The following is a 25,658-nucleotide window of genomic DNA, read 5'->3' as shown; positions in this document are numbered from 1 at the left end:
TTAACTCAAAACAAATTAAGTTAACTGCAATTGACAGCCCTATTTTATATAATTTAGGAGCATAGGAACTATCTAGCTGTTAAGTTTACTTTAGTTGCATAATGAATTTTATAAGCAAAGATGTAACGATTAAAAATCACGTCTTCACTCAGTCAAAACAATGTCTTAGACAAGTATTAGACTTTTAATCATATCACTGTCATAGTAAGAGTATTCTAATAATTCTTCTAAATAAGCCTAAAAACTAATGCTCTGGCTATTCACAAGATACAATAATATCAACATTCCTGTCCTGAGCTTTTCTAGTCTACTAAGATGACCCTGTACAAAGATACTTGTTTTGGCTATGTCTACTTTGCTTAAGCTACAAGGCCATGTAGGGGGACAGCTGCATTTGGGAGCAACTTAAAACAAATTTCATCTTGGTGGCACCTAATCCAGAGCCTGGTACAAGCAGCATGGAAAAGTCAGTGTCAAAATTAAACAATGCAGGCTTTTCTAGGAACAGATGCTTTTTCCTTGCAGCTGTAAAAACCTTAAAACAATCCTGTACCCCTCTGTCTGGTCACGCAACTACCACAAAGCAAGGCATAAATTTTGCCACTTATTGCAAATGTTTGCTGTGAGCTTTTATAGTGCTTTTTAAAAAAACAGTAACAGGGATTTATTGAGGGTGATTATGAGACTATTTTACACCATGTATGAGTGCAGGGTTCTTTAATTTATGCCCAGGATTCTTGATGTATTAACAAAGGAATAATTTTTATGTTAATATTGTATGTACCACTTTACAAAAAATAGGAGTACAGCACTTTTCAAAGATAAAAATCATAACAAGTGGCTTTATTTATAGAGGTAGTAAGCATTTTCGCACTGAATATAATGCACTGGCAAAAGTATAATTTTTAACAGCATTTTCATGGTATTTATTAGGTATTAATTCAGGATAACTGAATAAACATTTTGCATAATGATCAGCTAATGTTATAATGTAGTACATTATAATAGTTTATTCAGACATAGGCTGCTTCAGTAATATATCATGCCTCTAGAAATATGGATTACAAATAAATTAAGTAAGTGCCACCTCACATGCTGGAACCTCCAAAAACAGTATATTGTTTTAAGTTCTTTAGCATGTTTCTATGATGTCAATGGATTAATGTTTTTAACATGGATATAAACAAACTGCCCTTCATTATTGAAAAATCTTCTGTAACTCAACGAACAGAAGTAAGCCATCAAACTCCTAACTCAGTAAGTAATTTGCAGTGTCATCATCCCAGGTCTGTTCTATATTAGCTGCAGATTTTTCTTTTATGCTATTTTTATTATGTATAAAGTGACTAACTAGCTTTACACAGACAGAATATTTTAAAGTATTTTCTAACAAAAACAATACTCTCAAATTGTTCATTCTTTTCTTTGTTACTAAAGTTTAAAAACAAAAACAAAAAACTTTTCCAGCGCCTAACTTTTCTAGCATTAGCACCTCACTATTTAAAAGTGTAACTGGGTTGTTTGATGGAAAAATGTTGCTTTATGCCTAGAATAATTTGAATAAATAAAACTGACTGTATGAAACAATATTGCAATTCATTTTTTCATTTTTTTACATATTTCTAAATTATAAAATCATAGGAATTATATTATTTTTTTAACCAACATACATGCAGAACAGGGAAACGTTATATTTTATACTGCAGTACACACTGAAATACAAGCTAAAAATAAATAAATCACAATTTTAAAAAATCCTTGCGAAAACAGTGCCAGCACTTAGCTTTTTGGTTTATGATTCATGTTGATGTAATATATATATTTTTACAGTATTGTACGTAACATTATTTTGCTATTCTGAATGACAAGAGCTGGAACTGTAGGTGCTTCATATGCTCTGAATTGTGGCTGCTTACATTTTCTTGTCATTTCATGCTAACATCTTTTCAATAGCTAGCATTATGCCAGTAGCCTTGCCCAAAAATACATTAACTCTTTGAAAGTAAGCTATAGCAAATACCCATAAAACAAAATTACAATACTGAATTACTTTTTAATTTGAGTGGTTTAAAACCACTCAGTTTGCTAAATTAGGGCCTGATCCAAAAAGCTTTTAGCATCATGAGTTGTCTTAAATTACATGAGTAAACCCATTCACTTCAATATGATTACTTGTGAGCGTAAGGACAACTCACATGATAGAGCATTTGCAGGATATGATTTCTCATAAATTGATATTTCATTCTTTTGAGAGTGTCCCTGAACTCCAGTCCCCATTTATGGGCTATATAAATATATACACATACACACACACACAAAAACTACAAGTGTTCACAAACCAAAAGCTAACAGATGTGTGACTTCTAATTAGTTATAATAATCTGTGCCTCAATGCTATTGGAACAAGCCTGTCTCTTTTCTTTGGAAATTAAATAGCTTTCTTTGGAGTTTTAAACTCTCAGGGTACTTCAAAGCCTATGTAAAAAAAAAACTGCTTTGATTAAAATTTTAGACATCTACAGTGATAACTTTATGAAAGGAAAATATTAAATTATAATTATCCTAAACAGACACAGTCTTGTGAAACTAACCCTACATTCATATTAAAATACAAAGGATTGACTATAATGAATTTGATTCATCCTTACACACAAAGCTTTACCACAGTAAACTCAGTCAACTGTTGCTCTTGCTTTTATATTCATAGTAGTTAAATAGCGCACTTTAAAACAAAAAAAACTCCAATTGGCTTTTCATACATCCACCCTCCCCAAAAATAACGCACTTGAAAAACCCAAATGATATGAAAAGGCTTCAAGGCCTCTTTTCTCCCTTTCATAGCACTTTTTTAGCACTTTTTTTTATTTCTGTTTGCAGTAATCTGCCTTTCACTTTCTCATTGCTACAGAACAAACGAGGAGGCTCAGCACTTTGAAAAGGGGGCTCAATGTGTAATGGGTCCACTAGAATTAATTTAGTTGCACCAAATCCATTGAGCACTGAGGTTTTTTTCTCTTCTCAAATCATTTTGAGTCGGACGCAGCCCCCAGCCTTTGTAATTCTAGTAAAGCACTTAAAGTGCACAGTAGGTGTTCATCAGGACCATCTGGTCAAAAGCAAAACAAGCTGCTGATTTTGCCTTTGAATAGAATGAAGCAAGTGTGAATTAGTCTCTTCAATTAGCACTATTACAACCTGTCAAGTGCATATTGTAAAACAGGACTATTACAGTATTGGTCACCAGTGCAATTATTTACTCTCTGCCTTTTCTTGCATATAAAAATGTCCATGTTTATTAGTTTCTGATAACTGAAAATGGTTTCTTTAAAGCTATGCACTTCCAAACTGCCAAAATACAAATTACAGGTTATCAAACATATTCTGTCAGCAATATGTTGTTTCATAATTAGTAGAGAAGTAAAATAATGCCCTTCATCTTATAAGCTTTGTTTCTGCAGCTCAAAAAAGAAAAGGGATAACGGTTGTATAGATTTGCCTCTACAATCACTTAAAACCAGAACTATTTCCAAAACCAATTTTAAATGTCTAATAAAGCTGTCACTTTCAAACAGGTACACAGTGGATATTTTTTACACTGTCATTTCCTAAGGGACTCCTTTCTCATATAACGTGTAACATGTGACCGTTTTACAAAATGATTAACACCAATTTATTCAGCTGACACAGCTTGATTTAACAAATATGTTATTATTCCTCAAAAGTTAATAAGGCCACAGGAATACTTTAGAAAACACAAGTCAGATTTGCCTTAACAAAAATCTGATTAAGGGTGAAATTTATGACTCTTTAGTTTTAAGAAGAATCTTTTTTATTCTTGCCAATGTATAATTATGCTTTTAAGTGTCAAAAACATTAACTTGATATATGTTGCTTGTTCATTATTACACAACCTCAGGATAATACAGTGAAGGATGCTTTAAAACTATGTGTTGTAATATTAAATTATCCAGTGTATATTAAAGTCAATTTGTTATTTAACTCATTTCTTTCACAAACAAAAACTCAGTTTTAATAAATAGAACAAATGAAATTAAAAATACTCAACTTGGACTCAGTATCATAGTAAGACCTTTTTTAATTTCTTGGATAATAAGAAAGTTATTGGCCGATCCCAGGAATATAGAATATATGTGCATTGCCCACTGGGTATTAACAGTTGATTATAATAGTTAATGATCTAGTATATTAGCATTAAAATAATTTACTTAAATATTTAAACAAAGCAAGTAAGAATTTTGACACTAGTAAAATGTTTTATGAAAAGTAAACTAGTTTTTACTAGTTGTAACATCAAACAAGTACTAGGACATCTTGATGTCTGAATCAACCTTGTGCTAACTTATGCCATAATTATTTAGCAGCAATATTAATATGATCAATATGATTGATGTATCTAGTTCATGTTCCTCATGCTAATTTCTGATCTTTACTATGAGTTGTTCTCACTCAAACAGTTGGTTTGAAAATTATTTCGTAAAACATCAAAACACAAAAAGAAAATGAGCAAGAATTCCCTTCTGTTGGAGTAACTATTTTTCTGCACACAGAAAGGATTCCTCCCACGTCTATATTTATTGGTGTTATATAGATTCCTTTAATGAGGTCTCTGTCTATATTGTATGGTTTCATTTGTGTATGTTTTTTGGCATCTATCCATTAACAACTAAAGTTAAAAAACAAAGGGGCATAAAGAATTTTAAATAGTGGCAGTAGTTTACTGTCAATACACAATTATGTTTTTAGCAATACAAGCCAAACACACCACAGAAAATACCAATGTCAACGTATATGTTTTAAAATATTAAAACTAAAGATAAATGTGATTGAAGCTCATCAATTTGAAGACAGCTGCAATCAACATATCTCAGCTACTCTGTTAAATATTATGTTCCAGAGCCTCTGCACTTTAATTATCTGTACAAGCTCAGATCAATGAACCTGAATGAGTGACAATATGAAGTTAATGTACCAGAGGACAGTGTGGACTGTCAGAGATGGCTAATAATAACTATAGCTACTTATGCTTTTGGTGCTCTTGGAAACATTGTTTTCCTACACCATCTTACCCATTCTAGTCTTTGGGCAGAAAAGAACAGACTACCTGTTAAAGGTGGTAAGATACTAACCAGCTACCCTCACTCAGATTAACTTATTGGCTAAAGGAACTGACTAGGGAGCAGCTGCAGGCATGCAAAGGAAGCTTTTATTTAGGAATCTATCCTCTTTGCATTTTATATGTAGATCTCATGTTCTACCAGGAATCACAATGCCTCATATACGTTGTGCCTGGTACTCTGATCTGATATTTCCAGCAGTAAAAACACACCAACACAGATCTTTTTTTCAGAAGGCCTTAAGATTTCTGCACATTTTATATTCTTCATCCTTTAATGGCCACAGCTTGTGTACCCTAGGTGTTTTTTTCTAGCCTTGCACACCAGGAATCACATTAGGCATCAAAGCCCAATAGAGTCAATAATATAGATAAATACAAACCATTACACAAAAGTTATTGAAAGTCTATTCTTTTTAAAGGAAATGTTTCTGGTTAAAAAGTTCTTTTTTCATTTTTCTATACTATTCATCTTTTTTAAAAACTGTGAAGCGTGTATGTGTGTTTCATGATCAGTCAGAAAAAGAAACAACCCTCAAAACCACAAAATTTGCCACCATAACTGAGGCAGCTTTCATTTATGAACCCTATGTGGGCTGATCCACCTTCAGATGAGAATACAAGTGTGTTTTTTAGGGCAAATTTTAAGTTTCTTCCTTTAAAGATATAAGAACCTCCCTGCCTCTCCTTGAGTAGTATGTCCACAATGTGAGATACATAGAGAATCTCAGATGGAGGGATTAACTTCATTTTAGAGAAACATCATCACAATTTAAACACCTCTGTTTAAAGAAAACAGAAGAAATCAGATTCTTGGTGACAGACGCTAAACACAGTGCACGTTGAATGTAGCTATGTCTTAGTCCATTCTTAAAATCCCTATGCATTCAACTATAGACCCATTTATCTTAGTCACCCCTTGTCTCAAAATTCATACTACTTTAACTTCCAACAGCTGATAACATCTAAAAGTTATCACAGCACCATTCACCAAAAAAAACAACAAAAATATTTAAACATTCTCTGATTTTAGAGAATTCTCACCTCCTTTTCTTAGAGATTTCACTATATAGTACAATGAGAAGTCAGTATTTTAATGTAAGATTGTGATTTTAGAGCCACTAAACAGATGACACAAAAACTGTTGATTGCCACATAAAAATGTCATCAGATTATGAAAATAAAATCAAGATTTTTTTTTGATACACTATCTGGTCAGGACTCATTTAATGGAGCAATTTTACAAGAACACACACATGTTTGAAACCTGTGACACAGATTAATTTGCAATTTTGGCTAACGGTATCATTAAGTTTTCAAGTTAATAATTCTCTTCCCGGTTACTTAAATAAACACACACACACACACACCCCTTCCAAACAACATCTCTCACACATCTAAAAAGACAGAATTAAAACTGAAACTCAAACTATTTTAAACCATCCCTATGGCCTGGTGATCCCACATCAAATATAGCTGATATTCAGTTTTAGCACTATTAATTCCTAATTAAATCTTACAATGTAAGTGGTTGGAGATGTGCGGAAAAATCCCCAAATTTACAAATGGATACAAACCAGCCCCTGAAATCCAAACACCCAGATATTTTGGACGGTACGTAAGGGAGCGAGTATGGATCCAGATCTGTACTTTGTGACTCAAGTCCATCTCTACTGCAAACTTATCTGCCCAATTGTTTCTAGGAGGAAAATATATATATAAAATAGCAATGTTCCATGAAATAACCATTTCTTCAATTTTTAGATGCTTTGTAATGTACGTTCTAAAAGGAATCAACACAGAGCTGAAACTAGAGTGTATCTAGTAAAGCTTGGTAGTTAACCAACAGATTTACCCTAACTCACTGCAAAAATATTCATGACATGGTTTTAAAATGTTATGTGAAAAATAGCCTGGAAAAGATATTTACTGCTTTCAAGTCACTGCAGCATTAAAATATATTTAACAAGCCAAACAACTGGCCCTGGAGAGACAGTTGCATACAACTGTGGCAAGCAATGGAACATTTATAGAATTTTAAATATTTCTTTTAATAATTGATGTAGTCATTTTGAATCTTTCTGCATAGGATATCAGATGTGAGTAGATTGCATTAACACTGCTTAAACATTTCAACTTGTCAGAATGGCCAACTCGATTTCTGAAATATTTGCAGTATTTTCCCATCGAAACAGTAATAAAGGTAAAATAAATATATGCCACTGCTTTATAATCACTGAACATTAATGAATATTTTATGTCTTTTTAAATCTCCCTGTTTAATTTAAAAGGGTGAAATTAAGTCTCCTTCCTGCAATATGCCAATTATCTGTAAATCAAACAATAACTTGGCCATTATACTCCTTTTTGCTAATATACAAGAAGCTAATTTGAAAACACTGAATGGCATTTTTAGATAATAATTGAATAGTCCTTCCTGCCCTCTTGTGGTAGACAATCGCAACTTGCGTAAAGCATTTCAGCTACCACAAAAATATACCAAAAAGTAAGTAAACTATTAATTTGTTAATGTGTGAATGAGGAAAAAAAGTGAAAAATAAATCTTCCAACAGCCTTTGGAGAAAAAAAAAATCACTGATCCCCAAAAAAGAAAAATAAATAATTACTACACAAGGCAACTAAGTTCATCAATTGCTTGTTACAATTCTCATTATATGCTAAAAGTATAAAATAATTAATAATTCGAGCGTTAGCACCCAAAACAATCCTCTAATTTTGCAATTCGATCCATGTGAGCAGATCTTTCCATGCATACAAATCTCTACTGATTGCAATGGGGCTCTGTGCAGATTTAAAGTGACCACCCATTCAGATCCAATTGTACGCTCTTCCGCAGGCTTCTTAAAGTAAGAAGGTCCAGAGTTATATTTTTCACTTTGACTTTAATGCATTTGGTTTTGCTCAGGAATTGCATGGATAATTTTATGCAGCATATATGAAGCATTACCAAAGAGCATTACCTAAGTACAGTAGCGTAGCGTGAGACAGAGACACTTGTGGTGGTTTATATGAGAATCCTGAATTATAATATTCTTTTTTAAATTGAATTGCTTTTATGTAACAATACTGTAACAAGTTAGAAATAATCCTGTCATTATCCATAGACAAAATAACTTCCGTGAACATAAAAATATCCAATATCTCATAGTCACTATATCAGGTCTCTGGCTCCTTCTTCAGGCTCAGTAGAAGCCAGTGAAGAAATTATAATGTGTTAACATTTTGTGTAGACAGACAAAAACAATACAAGAAACAGCTAATATATATGTGATTTACTGCTTTTTAGGTGTTGGCAATTTTATTAAAAAATTAAAATTAAAAAAGCACAAATCCACAATCAAATTACCAGCCGTCTTCAAATTAAGCAGTTTTATTTATAAGTCCAAAAGTTCATCCCCCCAAGAAGTTGTGTTGCAGCAGCGTGTTAATTATATTAAAAATGCATATTTTTTCCCCTTTGAAAATGGATGAGAGAGATGACATTTGTATGTTATGTTCCAGACAAGGGAATTTAAAATGACCCAACTAGAGATGTCATGAAAAATAGTATTAATAATGATGGAAATGATTAAGGCCCCTTTACCGTAAGGGTGTGGGTTACTGCTCCTGTAATATTACAGATCTTAGATTATGCTCTTTAAGGTAGGAATTTATAAGAAAATGTATTAAATTTTAGAAACTTGAATGGGAAAAAAACCTCAAACCGAAGAAAAACATATTTAAATTGGAAATAAAATATTTCCATCTTCAGAGTTCCCACCAGGAAATATGAAGGATTCATACATGTTAGAATACACTTGCCAGATTTTTATAAATGGGCTGTACACTGGATGTCACGTGAAGTGAGGTAGCTGGCAATAATATTTTGCTGTAGAAGAGAATTAAGAAGCCAGACAAGGGTTTCCAGTTTTAAAATTGGAAGGGCAAGACGCATAACAGAGACTACCTTTGTTTCTAGGGAACATCATTCCAGCACTGTTCTTTGCAACACCACCCCCTGTTGGCCATTCTATGGAACAACAGGATATCAGTTTACAAAAAATCCACTTTGCTCCCAACCTAGACAGAATGAAGGAAACAGAATAACAGGCAGTTGTGCTTTAAAAAAAAAAAGGGAGGGGGGCAGGTGGCTGGGAGAGAGCAAGTTAAAAGGAAAGCAAGAGAAAGCATGTCACTGGATTAAAAATAAAGTATACCTGGACTATAACTAGCTTTCCTCCTCACTCTTCAATAATTGCTTTCATAAACATTATTCATCTATTTTTCTATTAAAGTGTAAACTGTGTTAGAAAATCTATTTCTTTTAAATATGTTGAAAATTAAATTTCTTAAAACCTTTCTAGGTCTAGTCAGTTGGTTTATCTACAGTAATCTTTGAGGATCAAGTTAATTAAAACTAAAAAATGAATAATCAAACATGAAAAAGTTTCCAACCAGAACATATAAGCCCTCTTTAACAGAGTTGACATTAGCTATAATGAGCTACATTTATTCTTCAGCTGTGAAACAGAACTCACCTCCTGAATGGTACTGCTTCCTGAGAAGTTGAGGTTGTACTCCCGCTGGACTTCTCGATGGGTGATGATCAGCATGAAGTTTTGATTTAATGACTCCTGCAGGGCACTGAAATGGTTGGAAGAAAAACAAGAAAATCAGGGATGAGCATGTTCTAGCTTGCTTTACAGTTAGTTGCAAAAACCCCAGGAGTACCCTAAACTCCACATAGACAAGTTTAGGCACAATGTTATCATCTCTCTTTTTGCTCCTAAAGGCAAGAAAACATACTGAGAATGACCAAAGGGAGCTAACCTGTTAACTCCTTCTCTACTAAGGTGTCTGCAACTTCAAAGGCTATGTTCTGCTAGTAAGAATTTTCAAAATGGAGAGTCGTATGCGATTACCACAAACAGATACATTTATCACATATATTTTTGAATTAATATTGGGCTGGCATGTATATGTAACTATATCCAGCCAAGACATCGAACTACAATGTGCATTCACCACTGATTTTAAAAAAGGAGTACTTGTGGCACCTTAGAGACTAACAAATTTATTTGAGCATAAGATTTCGTGAGCTACAGCTCACTTCATTGGATGCATGCTCACGAAAGCTTATGCTCAAATAAATTTGTTAGTCTCTAAGGTGCCACAAGTACTCCTTTTCTTTTTGCGGATACAGACTAACACGGCTGCTACTCTGAAACCACTGATTTTAAGTATACCAAGACAAATTTTGCTCTTCAGCAGGGCTGCCTGTAGTGTAAATCAGGCAAAAATTGTATGAATACACAACGACCAGACAGGAAAAAATAGCCAGTGAGAGATTTCTCAGTGTGAAGCACCAGGCATTAAAACAAATACCTGGCATATCATGTAGTCAGTACTAACAATGTGCTCTATCAAACTTTTTAAATGTACCATAAAATACTTGCAAATTCTTAAGCAAAAAATAATTAATAATAATCATCATCATAATCTTCACTGATATGTGGACTAAATAAAACCATCACACAATAATTACTGTATTAACCATGTTATCACATAAAATGGATGTATTTAAAGCGCTTCTGTTGTCTCTGAAGTTTTTATGGATTTGAAAAATATCCCCTTTACTTAAAATGGGGAACAATGTTGGAATTCACAATCTCTTTCAAAACAGAAGAAAATTTCTGAGTGAAACCACTATAGGAAACATCACAGCATACAGCGCATTAGAATCCCAGTGCAATATTATGTTGGTTTGATCTCTTCTAAGAGCTTTGGAATGAAGCCGTGTTTATTTGCTTTTTTAATTTTCTCCTCCTGCTAATAAGTGACTGAATTTAGAAAACAGCCTAAATAATAAGAATAAAAAAATCTTACTAATGCTTATGTACTGGTACTGCCATAACAAGTGATAATCACAGGAAACTTGGAACAGAATGGAAAGTATAGACATACATCATGTAAAACAATTTCTATATTAAGTCTGCAACTTTTTTATTTTGCTTTTGACACTGTTCTATGCCATTAGACCTTCACATTTTGCCATGATCACATTTTATTTCTTACTTTCAAAAAAAAAAAAGTCTTCCTCTAAAATCATCTCTTGAGAAGTATCAGTCATTTCTGTTCTTCCAGCATGCCAAGAAATTAATACAAATATATATGTTTTTGAAACTAATAATTCTTGATACAGTGTTCTAATACTACCCACCAATTTAGCTACAGAGGTAGGAGCCAATCTCACAAATCTATTCATTCAAGAAGTCCATACACATGCAAGTAGTTCTATTGACTACAATATTCCAGACCACCGAACTTGCCTGTGTTGTGAGACAGACTCACTTGCCCAGGCTCATGGGAACAACATCCTGGAGACTCACTGAAAATGTCAATGAGATTCCTTGCAAGCCACACCTAACAAATATATGTAATTGATTCTGACAATCTCAAATTAGCCATGGAAGAAATTTAAAGGGAATATGCAGCCCAAAGCAGTCCCTTCCCCCATGACCTCTGGAATGGCTCTGCCAGTGAGAAACTTTTGAGGATATAGCTAAGGTTGATAGCTTTGATTTTGTTTCTGTCTATGAGACAACAATGGGTTAGAAGAATCAGTACCTCCTGGTTAAAAAAGCCATAACGTATGGGTGTAGTGTTTCTTGTATCTTATTCTGGATAAAAACTATGGCCAATATTGTAAAAATGGGTGCTAAAAGCTAGACTCCTAAATCCATATTTAGGCATCTAAATAAATGCCCTGATTTTCAAAGGTTTGAGCAGTTCCTCAGCACTTCTGAGAACCTGACAGATCCCCCAGTTGACTGCTAGGTTCAATTTTGCCGGTATTTTGTATATATTCTAGTTCAGTTCTACACAATTTTATAAAATTAATTCAATGTTTCCCATTAGGCAAGATCTTTTTAAAAGTATAAAGGATTTTCTACCAAAAAATCTCAGAGTTTTAGATGGATAGATATGACACATGGTAATTAACATTTCCATTTTAAATTTTCAGATTTATACAAGCTCATGTCAACAGAAGTCCAAATTTACTGTAATTACAGATTATTTACATTAACACAAAATAAGAAATCAGTATGTAAATTTAATGTTTGTTGTAGCTAATGCAGCAGGAGATGGCAGATTAGGTTCAAGCAGCAATCAGTTAGAAAATCTGGCTAACATGTAAATGAGCAGAAGCCCTTATGTTTACATTCTATTGCATTTTAAACGTCAGGATTTTAAAACTGTCTCATGAGCAGATGTGAAAATAAAACATTAATCTTACCATTATTATTGAAGCTTTTAAAGTAACTAAAGCGAGCTCTAGCTCCTATCCAGCTAAACAGACAATACTAATAATTGCAGTTGCAGATTACATCATTCTTAATTAACACTCTGCTACAGTTGTTAACATACACCAAGACACCATGTCACAATCACCACTGCTCTGTAACAATCTTAAAATCGCAGTTGAAGAATTGGCCTATTACTCTGTCGGTACTTTTTATTTCCTATCCAGACACGTGATTAAATTGCTCAGATAAATTAGAATGTGTACCAGAGGAAATACAGCGTTTTCAACAATCTCTTGAAGAAACCAGATTTTTTTTAAAAAAAAAATCCACATGGCCAAGCAGCTTTTATCTGTTATGGTTCAGTAAGTTAAAAACAAAACATTACAAGCCTTTAAGTAGTTCACAGAACACTTTGCTATAAAACGCCAGACTTCTGTTCACTAGGGTGGCAACCTGCTGAATCCAGTCTGCAGGGCATTCACAAAGATGGCCTGGGAGTGAATATGTGGGGGGAAAGGGAAGAAGGACAGGATGCTTGGGGCCACATGAAGTCTTGTGAACCCCTTCCCTTATGTTTGCCATTGCCTCCTTTCTGCACTTTGGCCAGTTGGGATGCAGCATTTTGGGGAGCAGAGGGAAGGAGGGCCAGGGTAAGAGAACACACACAAAAAAACACCAGAACTGGCAAAACAGGTGGCAGGGAATTTACTCCCTGGTGAATTAAAAGACAAACATCCTCCAACTTCCTCCCTTTTTATTTTTTCTACAGGTTTTGGATGGCTGAATGTGGTAGTCTATACCAACTAACATCATTCAAACAGGACATGTAGATTTAATTAGTTATATTTATATATAAAGATTTCATTTTTTAAATGTTACCTTAATACATCAAATAAGACTAGGCAGGTTTTCAGAAAAGTTAACTGTAAGAGGTTTTTTTTTTGTTAAACATTGATAACTATGTCTTTTAAAGATAATTAGGGTGTGCTGAATCCAAATATGGTTGTTACCAAGCTGTATGTTGTGTATTAAGATCTCTAAAGAGCGAACAAAGCAACACACAGAAATTGCTGAAGTGTAAAACTTTTATTTCCTTTTATTTTAGGATTAACATACTTCAGTCGGATCTTAATTAGCTGCAGAATGTAACAAAAGTGATCAAATAATATGCACAACCTTTTTCTAAAGCTATTGTATGTCAGTTTCTTAGTTGCAAGAGGTACTAGAAATATTTTAATGCGTTATGCAACCATGACAGAGCATGTTTACATGGCTCTTATAACTTGAGCATTAGCATCTTGAAACAAAAGTATACACGCTGATTAAACTATCAGAAACTTAAAACGAGTGAAAATATTTTCTGTAGTAAACATTAAGTAAATATTTTAATGCACACAAGTTAAGTACACGTTAGTGTCAAGAAACTTTGGTATACAGTGGAAGATATCACCTTATTAGGTCACTTCTTATATGGACACATCTACTTATCGATACTGTCCTTAAGCACTAAGGGCAGGTCTACACTGCGGCTTAAGTTGATCTAACTTACATTGCTCAGGGGTGTGAAAAAGACACACGCACCCCAACGATGCAAGTTTTGTGCTGTTCACACAAGACAATCTCCCGCCAATATAGCTTCCGCTTCTCACTGACTGGAGTAATCATGCAGATGGGAGAGTGCGTCTTCACCAGACATGCTAAGAGCTGCAGCTGCCTTGGCACAGCTGTGCCGATGTAGCACTGTTGTGTAGACTTGTTCTAAGTGTCATATTGATGCAACCAAATTCCAGTTCTCTGCGTTTGCATGTTCCTGTACAAATAAACCATTCTATCCTGTACCACTCTGGGCTCTATTGTGCAGCACAGAATATTGCCTTCATGCAGTCTTCTGGTATAGGTGGGAATGACATGAGCTGTGGCACCAGACCTCTGTCCTCTGGTTTCCAGCCCATTGTATTCGGAAGAAAAAGTACTGGATTTGGGCAGTAGGTGTTTGTATTATTAGCGGCTCAGATTAAAATATTGCAAGGCCCTCCTTATTATCTTTTCTGGAAGCACAATGAAGTTCATCCTATTACTTGTAAGAGGCACATATCTGCCTTCCAGCACTCTTTAGATGGGTCTTGTACCTACTGGGCATTTTTGTCTGATACCACTCTGAATAGATATCTTGTAGTAGCTGTCAAACACAACATCTATTCTGTGGAAGTGTGTTCCAGTCCTATGTACTGTTTTTACAAATACATCTGCAAGGTATTCAAATCTTTTGGCTCCACACTGCTCCAGTCTTGTACCAAAGCTTGTGCACCTATCACAGGATACCTTCTCCCAACAGAGATGATTGTTGGTGGGCAGGGACACCATCTGTCAGTACATCACCCAGTATTGCTTTTGTGCCAATTCTTAGACTGCCATCTGTCTGTGCTAATGCCAAAAGGACAGGCATTAACTCGTGTTTCAAAATCTAGAAATGCACAGTCCTACCAGCTTCACAGGTAGTTTCTCCATGAAGCTGTCCAGTTGCACTTGTCCTAGGATCTTTGCATTCGAGGGGGTGTCTTGTATGGCTTCAGTAGCCAGATTTTTTGTTGTAATATCTTGCAATGAAGTGGGTGGTTCCTCCACAGAGAAAACAAACCTTTGAAGTGTTTGTATGAGTGCATCCTCATTTTCATTGTTGTTGCTTCCTTGCCTTTCTTGACTCATTATGAAAAAGATCACCACCCAAGCCAATATGGAACATGGCTCTAGTATCTGCTGGGATACAGGCTCTCAGATTGTAAAACAAGGCCCATCTGCTGAGGGCTGAGTGAGTCTTGGTGATGTCTATAATTCCACCTTCTTTCTTTCCTATACCATTAAGCCACTCTTGGCTCTGATCAGGGTCTACTTGGTTGAATTTCTGACATGATCTCTTGACAACAAAGTTCCCCTGCTGGAACTCCTTGAGCATTTCAGCTGGCAGCGGATGCATTTCTTTGATGTAGGTGGCACCTTACCTTGCATAGCTTTTGTGGTCATATCTCAGGAAGAATGGCAACATGCATTTGAAAGTGAAGAGATGCAGCTCCCAATTTGCCTCTCTCTGGGCACAGCTGAACACAAATACGGCCACCATTTCCATGTACTGTCACCGAAACCTGAAGTTCACAATACTTTCACCTTTTCTGATCAGAAATGTGGAGGTGAAATTTTGAAATCTTTATGAAGTACTAACTGACATGAGCTCACCATAAAAGAATGTGACTGATTGGTTTTGCCAACATACTTTTTAAGCTCTTGATCATGCGCCACTATACAATCCAAGAGTTGTGGATGTATCAGGTATCAGTGCTCAAAATGTCAGTTTGTGAGCCCACATTGCCCTGGCACATGACTTGCCTTTCATAGCTTGTTTTTATTGTGTTTGATCCAAGAACTCCACTTTCCATCCAAGCATCTGCTAGCCCTGAAGACTGAGTCTGATGGCCAATAAGTTTTTGACAGTTCACTGAAATATGGAGCCCTCCTAATTGTGGAATAAGCCAGCTCTGTGCTCTGGAGTGACCCGCTGTAGTTCCATCAGTTTATGGCACAGAACTTCATCAACAGTTAAAACCTCATACGGTTGCCCAAACATGTATGCATCTCTGTACAACAGTATGGACGGTGTCTAACGCATAAGCAAGGGCTCGAATGGATTGGCAAGTATCCAATGGTAGTTATTTCTCATTCTGGTGTCATGTGTGTGACAAAGCTCTGTCCTTGTCTCAGTAGGTCCCGCGCTTCCTGGCAGATTTCGCTAGCCTCGGAGGCTCACTGTGACCCTTCACGAAGTCCTTCTCTCTCTAGGGGCAAAGGTCACAGCCTACTGAGCCATTTTCATCATAAGCCAGCAAGGGAGGTGAGGAAAAGCCACCCTCCCTCGCACAGTCTCTGTTGTCTCCCAGTCTCAGTTATTAATCAGAGAGGGGAGGGGGAAGCCTGGGCCTGCCCTCTACTCCAGGCTCCAGCCCAGGGACCCTAATAGTAGCAGCTATGGTAGCTGACTTTTTGGAAATAGAACGTGTACAATTCCCTGGGCCACTTCACCACAGCAGCCCCCACTCAATATCTTTTTCACCGCTACCTCAGGGCCTCCTTCCTTTCACCTGATATGGTTTGTACTGCTTAATTCCTCCAACAGCGTGGCTTCCTCCTACAGCTCCTGATACGGGCACCCAACTGACTAACTGGGAGGCTTTTAACTAGTTTTGGCCAGCCCCTAATTGGCTTCAGGTGTCCCAATCAACCTAGCTATCTTCCCTGCCTTCTGGAAAGATCTTAATTGGCCCCAGGTGTCTTAATTGACCTGGAGCAGCTGCCATTTATTTATCCTGGTAACAGAGATTTGGTTAGCCTGGGGCTAATGTATCTGTCTCCCACTACTTTTCTATAGCCATCTGGCCTTGCCCCGTCACATGTGCAATTGGTTGAAATGTGTCCATCCACATTCTGGGTTCTCGTTTTGACGTTTAATGATGAAGGCCATATCAGACGCAGTTGCCCACATAGCAGTTTTTCAGTTTTCTTCAGATCCAGAGTATCATTGTTTGCAAATATGGTCCCTCAATACTGGTTTAGTTTTACTATTTCTTGCATCGGCTGGTATGTCTGTGTCAACTGTATTTAGGAACACTGAGTGGATGTTGTCTGATGGCTTTAGACCATTCAGCATCACATCAGGGGCAGGTCCTCTTTGCCAAGCAGTGACTTGTTTTGCACAGAATGATGAGAAGCATCATTTATGTCAATATTGTTGGCTGTACAGGGAACCAGGATGAGAGAACAATAATACCTTTCTCAGTATCCATAGTTAGTAGGGTTTTCTCTGTTGGGCTATGTTCACTTTTAGTATTCCTTCATAACTAATGCAAATACATAATGTGGTCAAATACAGCTGCCTTCATTATCTGTTCGCTCATCTTCAATGTAGTTACAGAAATGAGTCTCTGTCTGACGCATACTTTTTGACAAAACATGCAGCAGCCTCCAATCCATAGGTTTCACTAAACAGAACCATCTTGTATTACAACATTCATATCTATACTGGGATGACTACAGCTTGCCACACATGATACATTGGATGCAAATGCACTTGTTTTCTGCAACCTCTGGTTTTTGCCTTTTTCAGTGTATTGGACACATCAATGACTGTGCTGCACAACTAATGCTGTCTTTTCTGAATGAAAGATGGACTCAGTTCTATCAATGGCCTCTCTGTATTCAGCATCTTGCAGTTTATTTTTTTATGAATGTTGCCTCCCTTCTTCTATGCAATCACCTGCTTCGTGCATATCTTCTTCACTTGATTACTGGCAAATAATGCAGAGAATATAAAAAACTGGCATGGAGTTCCTGTGACCAATACAAGTGTAACCAGGCTCCTGTAACCAATACCAGTGTCATAAACCACCACCTCATCTAACTATTGTGCTGTATCTGTAAAAAATGTCACCACTACCACTTCTGTTAATTCTATTCTAACAACAAAGCACTCTGTACTATAAAACAAACACTAAACATGCAAGAAAATGATTTTACATATACAGGAAAAATAACTTCTATGTCATTATTAACTTATTTCTCATATTATGACTAAGGTTGACCAAATGCTATAAAAAGTTGAATATTAGGGTGCAACAGGTGTTAAAACTATTTTGTTCTTAATAGACTGAAAAGGAATTGTGCTAAACAGTTTGATTTTGCTGATAAGTTCATGCACTTTCTGTTGGTGTATCGAACATTTCTGGTGACCACACTTTATTTGCAAGTTTGAGAGTATAAATGTCAGAATTCAGCTTGGTAACAACCATTTTCCAAATCAGCAGGTTCAAATTATGTCAGAAAAAGTTGTTACCAACTTCTAACAAAAAAATGTTTCCCGACCTCTTTCAAAGGATCAATTCTGAGATTTCCATCAAATCTAAAATTGTGATTAGAACCATCATACCGCTAGTCTAATAAAATCTCATCCCACAAAATGATTCTACGGCTAAACTATAACCTTTATCCATGATTTTATCAACATTGAGTAGTAATTTATTGTGCCTTTGTTGACTTAAAATTTTGTTGTTGTTATATCCAGCACACCATGAATGGTTGTAGATTCAGATCTGATGAAACAAACTCCTTAAAGCCTATACTGAGGCTTTATTGCAGGCCAAGAAAACTGTCCTATTAGCCTCCACTGAGGCTGCCAAATTCCACCCCAAGGAGTTATCTAACAACGTGGTCTTACCGCCCTAATCCTGAATGCCTACAGCCTGCATCAGAGCAGAGTACCAAGTGCTGCAAAGAATGAGAAATATCATTCTACTGTGCTGAAAAGATTATGCACATTCAGGAAGGCATCTCAAACAGCATGAATACGTTTTGCCTATGCCCACCAACCAACAACCACTTGCATTCCCAGAGTTCAGCACATTCACTCCTTAAGAAGTTCTGGACTCCCTAAAGTAGTCTCAACCAAAGATTTGTGAAACCCACCAATACCCTTCCTGGCTTGTGAAAGAGAGTCATGAATAACTGACTGAAATAGCTAATACCTCATTCAGAAAAGGAATCTTCCCTTCCTCCTTCAAACATGCAGTAGTCCAACCAACACGGAAGAAACCCACTATGGATACTTCAGTCCTAGCCAACTACCACCCAGTGTCAAACCTCCCACTCCTGGGCAAGCTCACAGGGAAGCTAGCAAAAAGGGCAACTACAAGCTCATCTAACTGAAGCTAACATTCTAAAACTGCTCATTCTGGATTCAGGCCAGGACATGGAACCAAAATCATCTTAGTGGCACTGATGGATGATCTCCTGTCAACAAACAGAAGACAGATATCCATTCTCATTCTCCTATACCTCTCTGCAGCATTCGACACTGCGGATCATGAAATACTGCTGTTTCACTTGAGAGAGGCAGTGGGGTCCTGGGCTTTGCACTAAAATGATTTGAGTCCTTCCTGGAGGGATGCACCCAATGAGCAGTGATGAGAAACTGCACCTCTACCAGAAGGCCCCTCACTTAGAGAGAGAGAGAGAGAGAGAGAGAGAGAGAGAATAGATCCTTGTGGAACTCTACGTTCCGTTTCAATCACTATGTGAAATGGTCAGACAACATGGACTCAAGTGTCAGCAACATGTAGAAGATACATAACTCTACATATCCTTCACCACATATAACCATGCCACTACCACCAAGGTGGACCAGTGTGGCTTAGATGAATAAGTGCTAACTGAAGCTGAATCCGAACAAGACATAGGTGATGCTGACTGGGAGAGGGGAGTATTTTGAAGAGCTTGCAAATACACTGCTGTCTCTGTTGGATGAAGATACACAACTGATTAATTCAGCCTATGTTCTAGGAATCCTGTTGGATTCCTTGCTGATGCTAAGCTCTCAGATAATAGCATCCATGAGTAAAACTTTCTACCATCGCCGCTTGGCTAAGAAACTCCATCCCATTCTGACAGACGAAGAACTTGCCTCAGTTATTCATGTTCTCATCACCTCTCTGTTAGATTACAGCAAAGCTATATACCCGGATATGAAGCCTTCAGCACTTAGGTAACTCCAACTAGTTCAGAATGAAGCAGCACTTCTCAGCAACACCGGTTACTGCAAAAATATCATACCTGTCCTCCATTCTCTAAACTGGTTTCCCACAGAATTTTGACTCAAGTTCAAAGTCTTGGTCCATATAGATTCCAAGGCCAGACGGTACGACTGAGATCCTCTAGTCTGACCTCCTGTATAACACAGGCCACAGAACTTCCCAAAAATAATTTCTAGAGAGCATATATTTTAAAAAAGCATCCCCCTCTTGATTTAAAAATAGTCAGTGATGGAAAATTCACCACAACCCCTAGTCAGTCATTCCAATGGTTAATTACTCTGTTAAAAATGTATGCCTTATTTCGACTCTGAATTTGTCTAATTTCAGCTTTCGCCCATTGGATTATATGATACCTTCCTCTGCTAGATTGAAGAGCCCATTATTAAATATTTGTTCCCCATGTAGATACTTCTATATTGTAGTCAAGTTACTCCTTAACCTTCTCTTTGTTATGCTAAATAGATTGAACTCTTCAAACCACTCCATGACCTGGGCCCAGGATAGCTAAAAGACCATTTAAAGCTCTGGGACAAAAAGCGTGGTTGAGAACTCTGCTCCTCTGACACAACGGAACTCTCTACATAAGACACAGTTCATCTGTGCAGGAGACAGAACTGTCTCTAAGGGCAGTCCAAGACACTGGAACAAACTGCCCCAAGAACTAAGGACCACCTGACCTCACCACTTTCCACTTCAAAAGCAAAGCACATTTCTTAAACCTTATCTTCTCTAATATAAGCACATAGCAACAGAGGGGTGTGTGTGTATTTTATACAGACACACAAACACACACACAAAGACACTATCAAAACAAGACACACTGCTGCTCATGCTTCTCCCTCAAGGGAGAGGATGAGAGAACAAACACATGACAGATGTGTAGTCATACTGCTTAATGCACTACTGGAAGGCACTCAGATACTACTATGGTGATGAGCGAGGCATAAAAATTGAGGGAGAACAGAACAGAAATCTTGGAGATTTTGTTGTTTAAACTGTTCAACCACTTCGCTGTAATGTTTAGATACTTGCTCTGATCAGTGGAGCTGTTTAGATGACTCAGCCAATCTTGACGATTAGGTTAGATCAGGAAAACTGTATGATTGTAGGAGAAGCTGTGTATACACCACACAGGAGATGGAAGGACCCTTGATGTCAAGAACAGGAACAAGGTGGGAGCTTGTAGAATTATAGTCAGATTCTTTCCTTGAAGGAGGACACGTGTGTCAAATGACTTATGTCAAATCTCAGATTTTTGAACCACCACATTACTGGAAAGTAGGGCTGTCAATTAATAACAGTTAACTCATGCAATTAACTAAAAAAAATTAATCGTGATTTAAAAAATTAATTGCAATTAATCGCAGTTTTAATTGCACTGTTAAACAATAGAATACCAATTGAAATTTATTAAATATTTTGGATGTTTTTCTACATTTTCATGTATATTTATTTCAATTACAGCACAGAATTGAAAGTGTATATTATTTTTTATTACAAATATTTGCAATGTAAAAATGATAAACAAAAAAAATATTTTAGTTGACCTCATACAAGTACCGTAGTGCAATCTCTTTGCTATGAAAGTGCAACCTACAAATGTAGATTTTTTTCTTACACAACTGCACTCAAAAACAAAACAATGTAAAACTTTAGCGCCTGCAAGTCCACGCAGTCCTACTTCTTGTTCAGCCAATCACTAAGACAAACAAGTTTGTTTATATTTACAGGAGATAATGCTGCCCGCTTCTTATTTACAATGTCACCAGAAAGTGAGAACAGGCATTTGCATGGCACTTTTGTAGCTGGCGTTGCAAGATATTTATGTGCCCGATATGCTAAACATTTGTAAGGTCTCACTTTCAGGTGACATTGTAAACAAGAAGCGGGCAACAATATCTCTTGCAAATGTAAACAAATTTGTTTGTCTGAGCGACTGGCTGAACAAGAAGTAGGACAGAGTGGACCTGCAGGCTCTAAAATTTTACATAGTTTTATTTTTGAATGCAGGGGTTTTTTTGTACACAATTCTACATTTGTAAGTTCAACTTTCATGATAAAGAGATTGCACTACACTACCAGTATTAGGTGAATTGAATAATACTATTTATTTTGGGTTTTTTTACAGTGCAAATACTTGTAATAAAAAATAAATATAAAGTGAGCACTATACACTTTGTATTCTGTGTTTTAAATGAATTGAATATATTTGAAAATGTAGAAAACATACAAAATATTTAAATAAATGGTATTCCATTATTAACAGTGCGATTAATCGTGATTGATTTTTTTTAATCACTTGACAGCCCTACTCTAAAGCTATTATACGTTATGATTATTTATCTCTAGTACAAACCAGGAATGTAATTGATGAGACAGACAGAAAGGACAGTCCAGTGGTAAGGATGCTAGTCTAAGACTTGGGAGATCTGAGTTCAAGTTACTGCTCTAGCACAGACTTCCCGTGCGACCTTGGGCAAGTCATTTAACCTCTGTGCCTCAGTTCCCCATCTGTAAGATGAGGATAACAGCACTTCCCTACCTCCCAGGGGTATTGTGAGGATAAATAAATTAAAGAGTTTGAGGTGCACAGACACTATGGTAACAGTTACCATATAAGTACCTTATATAGATAGATCACTATCCAGATGGATTTCATGAATAAGTGACAAAGTTTCTTAATGTCCATTTTAATGATAGAAGTTACCTGTATTTCTTAAAAGAGGGATGCTGTCAAACTAATCTGAATTGTCACTGACCTAACAGTAGGCAATAAATAGTGTAACTGGGTTTGGTACATTGCTTCAATTAAATGTGTTTTGATCTCCATTGATGCTTTAATTGGTGGCAAGCTTCCCCTTTCATCTAGAATTTATGACTTAAATGTGGATGATTTGAAGTCTAGATCATCTCCCTGAAGTAGCCACTAATTAATCATCATTTACTATCCCAAAGCTTCCAAATTTATTTTTAAAATACCCAGAACTAATTCCCACTGAGCAACAAGTTTAAACTGTGAAGTTGTGACAACAATAAACCTTGATTTTACCAAGCAATGCGATATTATTTTTAAAGCGTTCAAATCAAGTGGTCACATAATATTATGATCACATCATTTTCCTCCAAAATATAAAAGAGGACTCAGAACTCATAAGTATCCCTTTAAACTCTATTTTATTTCAATTACAATAAATACAATTTTAAAGTGGAGCAGCCATCTCAAGCTCTGGGCATCTTTACAACATTAAACAATTTTCAATAATACAACCAGAACTGGTCAAAAAGATCTGAATTTTCTAAACTGATTGAAATGCAGCAGCTTATAAACTTGGTGAAAGATTTTTTCAAAAATTCAAGACTGAAAGTTTTCCACAATGTAACCATTTTTCAAACTATCTGCGTGTACACAACAGTTCACTGCCCTTGCACTTAGAACTGTAATTGCTACCATCAAACAGAACTCTAATATACATATTAACATAGCCTCTTTTTTCACCCCTCACTGTGTGGCTTGTCCAAATGCCTGCACTTCTAAAATAGATGAGCTTTGCCATGTCCAAAAGGTTAACAAGTCTGACTCTGGTGGTCCAATGAAGTGAAGAGCATTCTGAAAGTTCACAAACTATCACAGAGTATATATTACTAACAGTCCCCGCCCCCACTTTTTAAAAAAAAAAAAAAACTGCAAGGACATTCCCGTACGAATGCCTCTACTTATCACAGCTATGGCGTTATACCACAAGGAAAGGCAGTCTTTCATGTAACCTAGCCCCAAGCTTCTAAGGCTCTAGATTCTGATTCAGCACATTAGTTAAGCTCGTACCTAATTTTAACCACGTGAGTAGTCCCACTGACTTCAACTCTGGACACAATAGCTAAAGCTATTTTCTAATAGGCATTTTGGATATGATACTTTGTGGTGCATGACCAACTTCCAACGATACATGACTGAACCCTCAAACTAAACAGGAATATCTCTATATCAATCCATAAAAGGGTGAGGAAAGGACGGGAATTAATCTTTAGATTTTTAAAGATGATGTACAAACCTGTATTTTTCATTCCTTCTCTACCCTCTAACCCTTTTCCTCCCCAACATTGAAGCTGCTTTACACTTATCATATTAGTTTAAATGCTTAATTGGGAGCCTTAAATCACTGCTCAATCCAGTTCTTAAGCACCACAACCACCAAAATACCAGTATGAAAACACACCGTATAGATGCTGAGATGGAAGGGGAATTAGCACCCAACTCCCATTGAAAGGTTATGCAAATTGAGTACCTAACTCCCTTGACTTTTAAATTCAAGCCAGGGTATTATTCATTGCCTCTGGGAAGCAGACTTTTGTGAGCAAATGCCTTATGATAATATTGGAATATATATTACTAGTAGTTAAGATACAAGACTTATTTTTCCAATTGATTCTTAATCATTATCCTCAGTGACATGACTGTGTTGGCAACTCTCTCTTGCAGAGAGTCCAAAGTTCTTCTATCCACTTACAAGGTTAGGTTAGATTTCTTAAGACTATTAAAATAAATTGCAAACAAGCTGCAACATGTGGCTCAGGTCCCAATTCAACTGTGTCTACTTGCTTGATTTTTGGTTACAGTACAACAGGGGTGAGCAAACTTTTTGGCCCGAGGGCCACATCAGGGTTGCAAAACTATATGGAGGGAAGGCTGTGCGTCCCAAACAGCCTGGACCCCGCCCCCTATCTGCCTCCTCCCACTTCCCGCCCCCTGACTGCCCCCCTCAGAATCCCCAACCCATCCAACGCCACCTGCTCCTTGTTTCCTGACCGCCCCCTCCTGGGACCCCCGCCCCTAACTGCCCCCCCCAGACCTCACCCCCATCCAGCCCCCCCTCTTCCCTGTCCCCTGACTGCCCTGACCCCATCCACACCTCCGACCCCTGACAGGCCCCCCCGGGGCTCCCACGCCTATCCAACCCCCCTTGTTCCCGTCCCCTGACCGTCCCCACCCCGACCTCCGCCCCACCCAATCTCTGCCCCATCCAACCGCCCCCTGCTCCCTGTCCCCGATTGCCCCTGGGACTCCCCACTCCCTTACCACGCCAGAGCCAGCCATGCCACTGCGCTGCCCGTCAGGAGCGGCGGGCCAGAGCACCGGCAATGCGGCGTGCTGAGACTGCGGGGGAGGGGCTGGGGGCTAGCCTCCCTGGCCAAGAGCTTAGGGGCCGGGCAGAACGTTCCCGTGAGCCGGATGTGGCCTGCGGGCTGTAGTTTGCCCACCTCTGGACTACAATTATAGCTATTAGACTCAATTACTGTGCACCCCCAAGTGGCAATGTAATAATGGTAACTAGGCTTTTACTAAAAAAAGAACAGGAATACTTGTGGCACCTTAGAGACTAACAAATTTATTTGAGCATAAGCTTTCGTGGGCTACAGCCCACTCCATCAGATGCACAGAATGGAACATATAGTAAGAAGATATACACACACACACACATACAGAGAACATGAAAAGGTGGAAGTTGCCACACCAACTCTAAGAGGCTAGTTAATTAAGATGAGCTATTATTAGCAGAAGAAAAACACCTTTTGTAGTGATAATCAAGA

The 25,658-nt window shown here is 37.2% G+C and overlaps 1 protein-coding gene across 2 annotated transcripts in view; it reads right to left on the bottom strand.

Moving 5' to 3' along the window:
• The window catches only part of FAF1 (Fas associated factor 1), a 303,693-nt gene that overhangs the window by 178,096 nt on the left and 99,939 nt on the right, over positions 1-25,658 (bottom strand). For both annotated transcript variants that reach the window (XM_073357756.1, XM_073357758.1), the window contains exon 7: positions 9,673-9,778. In XM_073357756.1, the coding sequence (XP_073213857.1) occupies positions 9,673-9,778 (106 nt within the window). The remainder of the gene's footprint in view (positions 1-9,672; positions 9,779-25,658) is intronic.

Source organism: Lepidochelys kempii, chromosome 8 (assembly GCF_965140265.1).
Source record: "Lepidochelys kempii isolate rLepKem1 chromosome 8, rLepKem1.hap2, whole genome shotgun sequence".
Lineage (NCBI taxonomy): Eukaryota > Metazoa > Chordata > Testudines > Cheloniidae > Lepidochelys > Lepidochelys kempii.
Note: the sequence above shows the minus strand (reverse complement) of the source record. Positions and strands in the feature narration are given on the sequence as shown.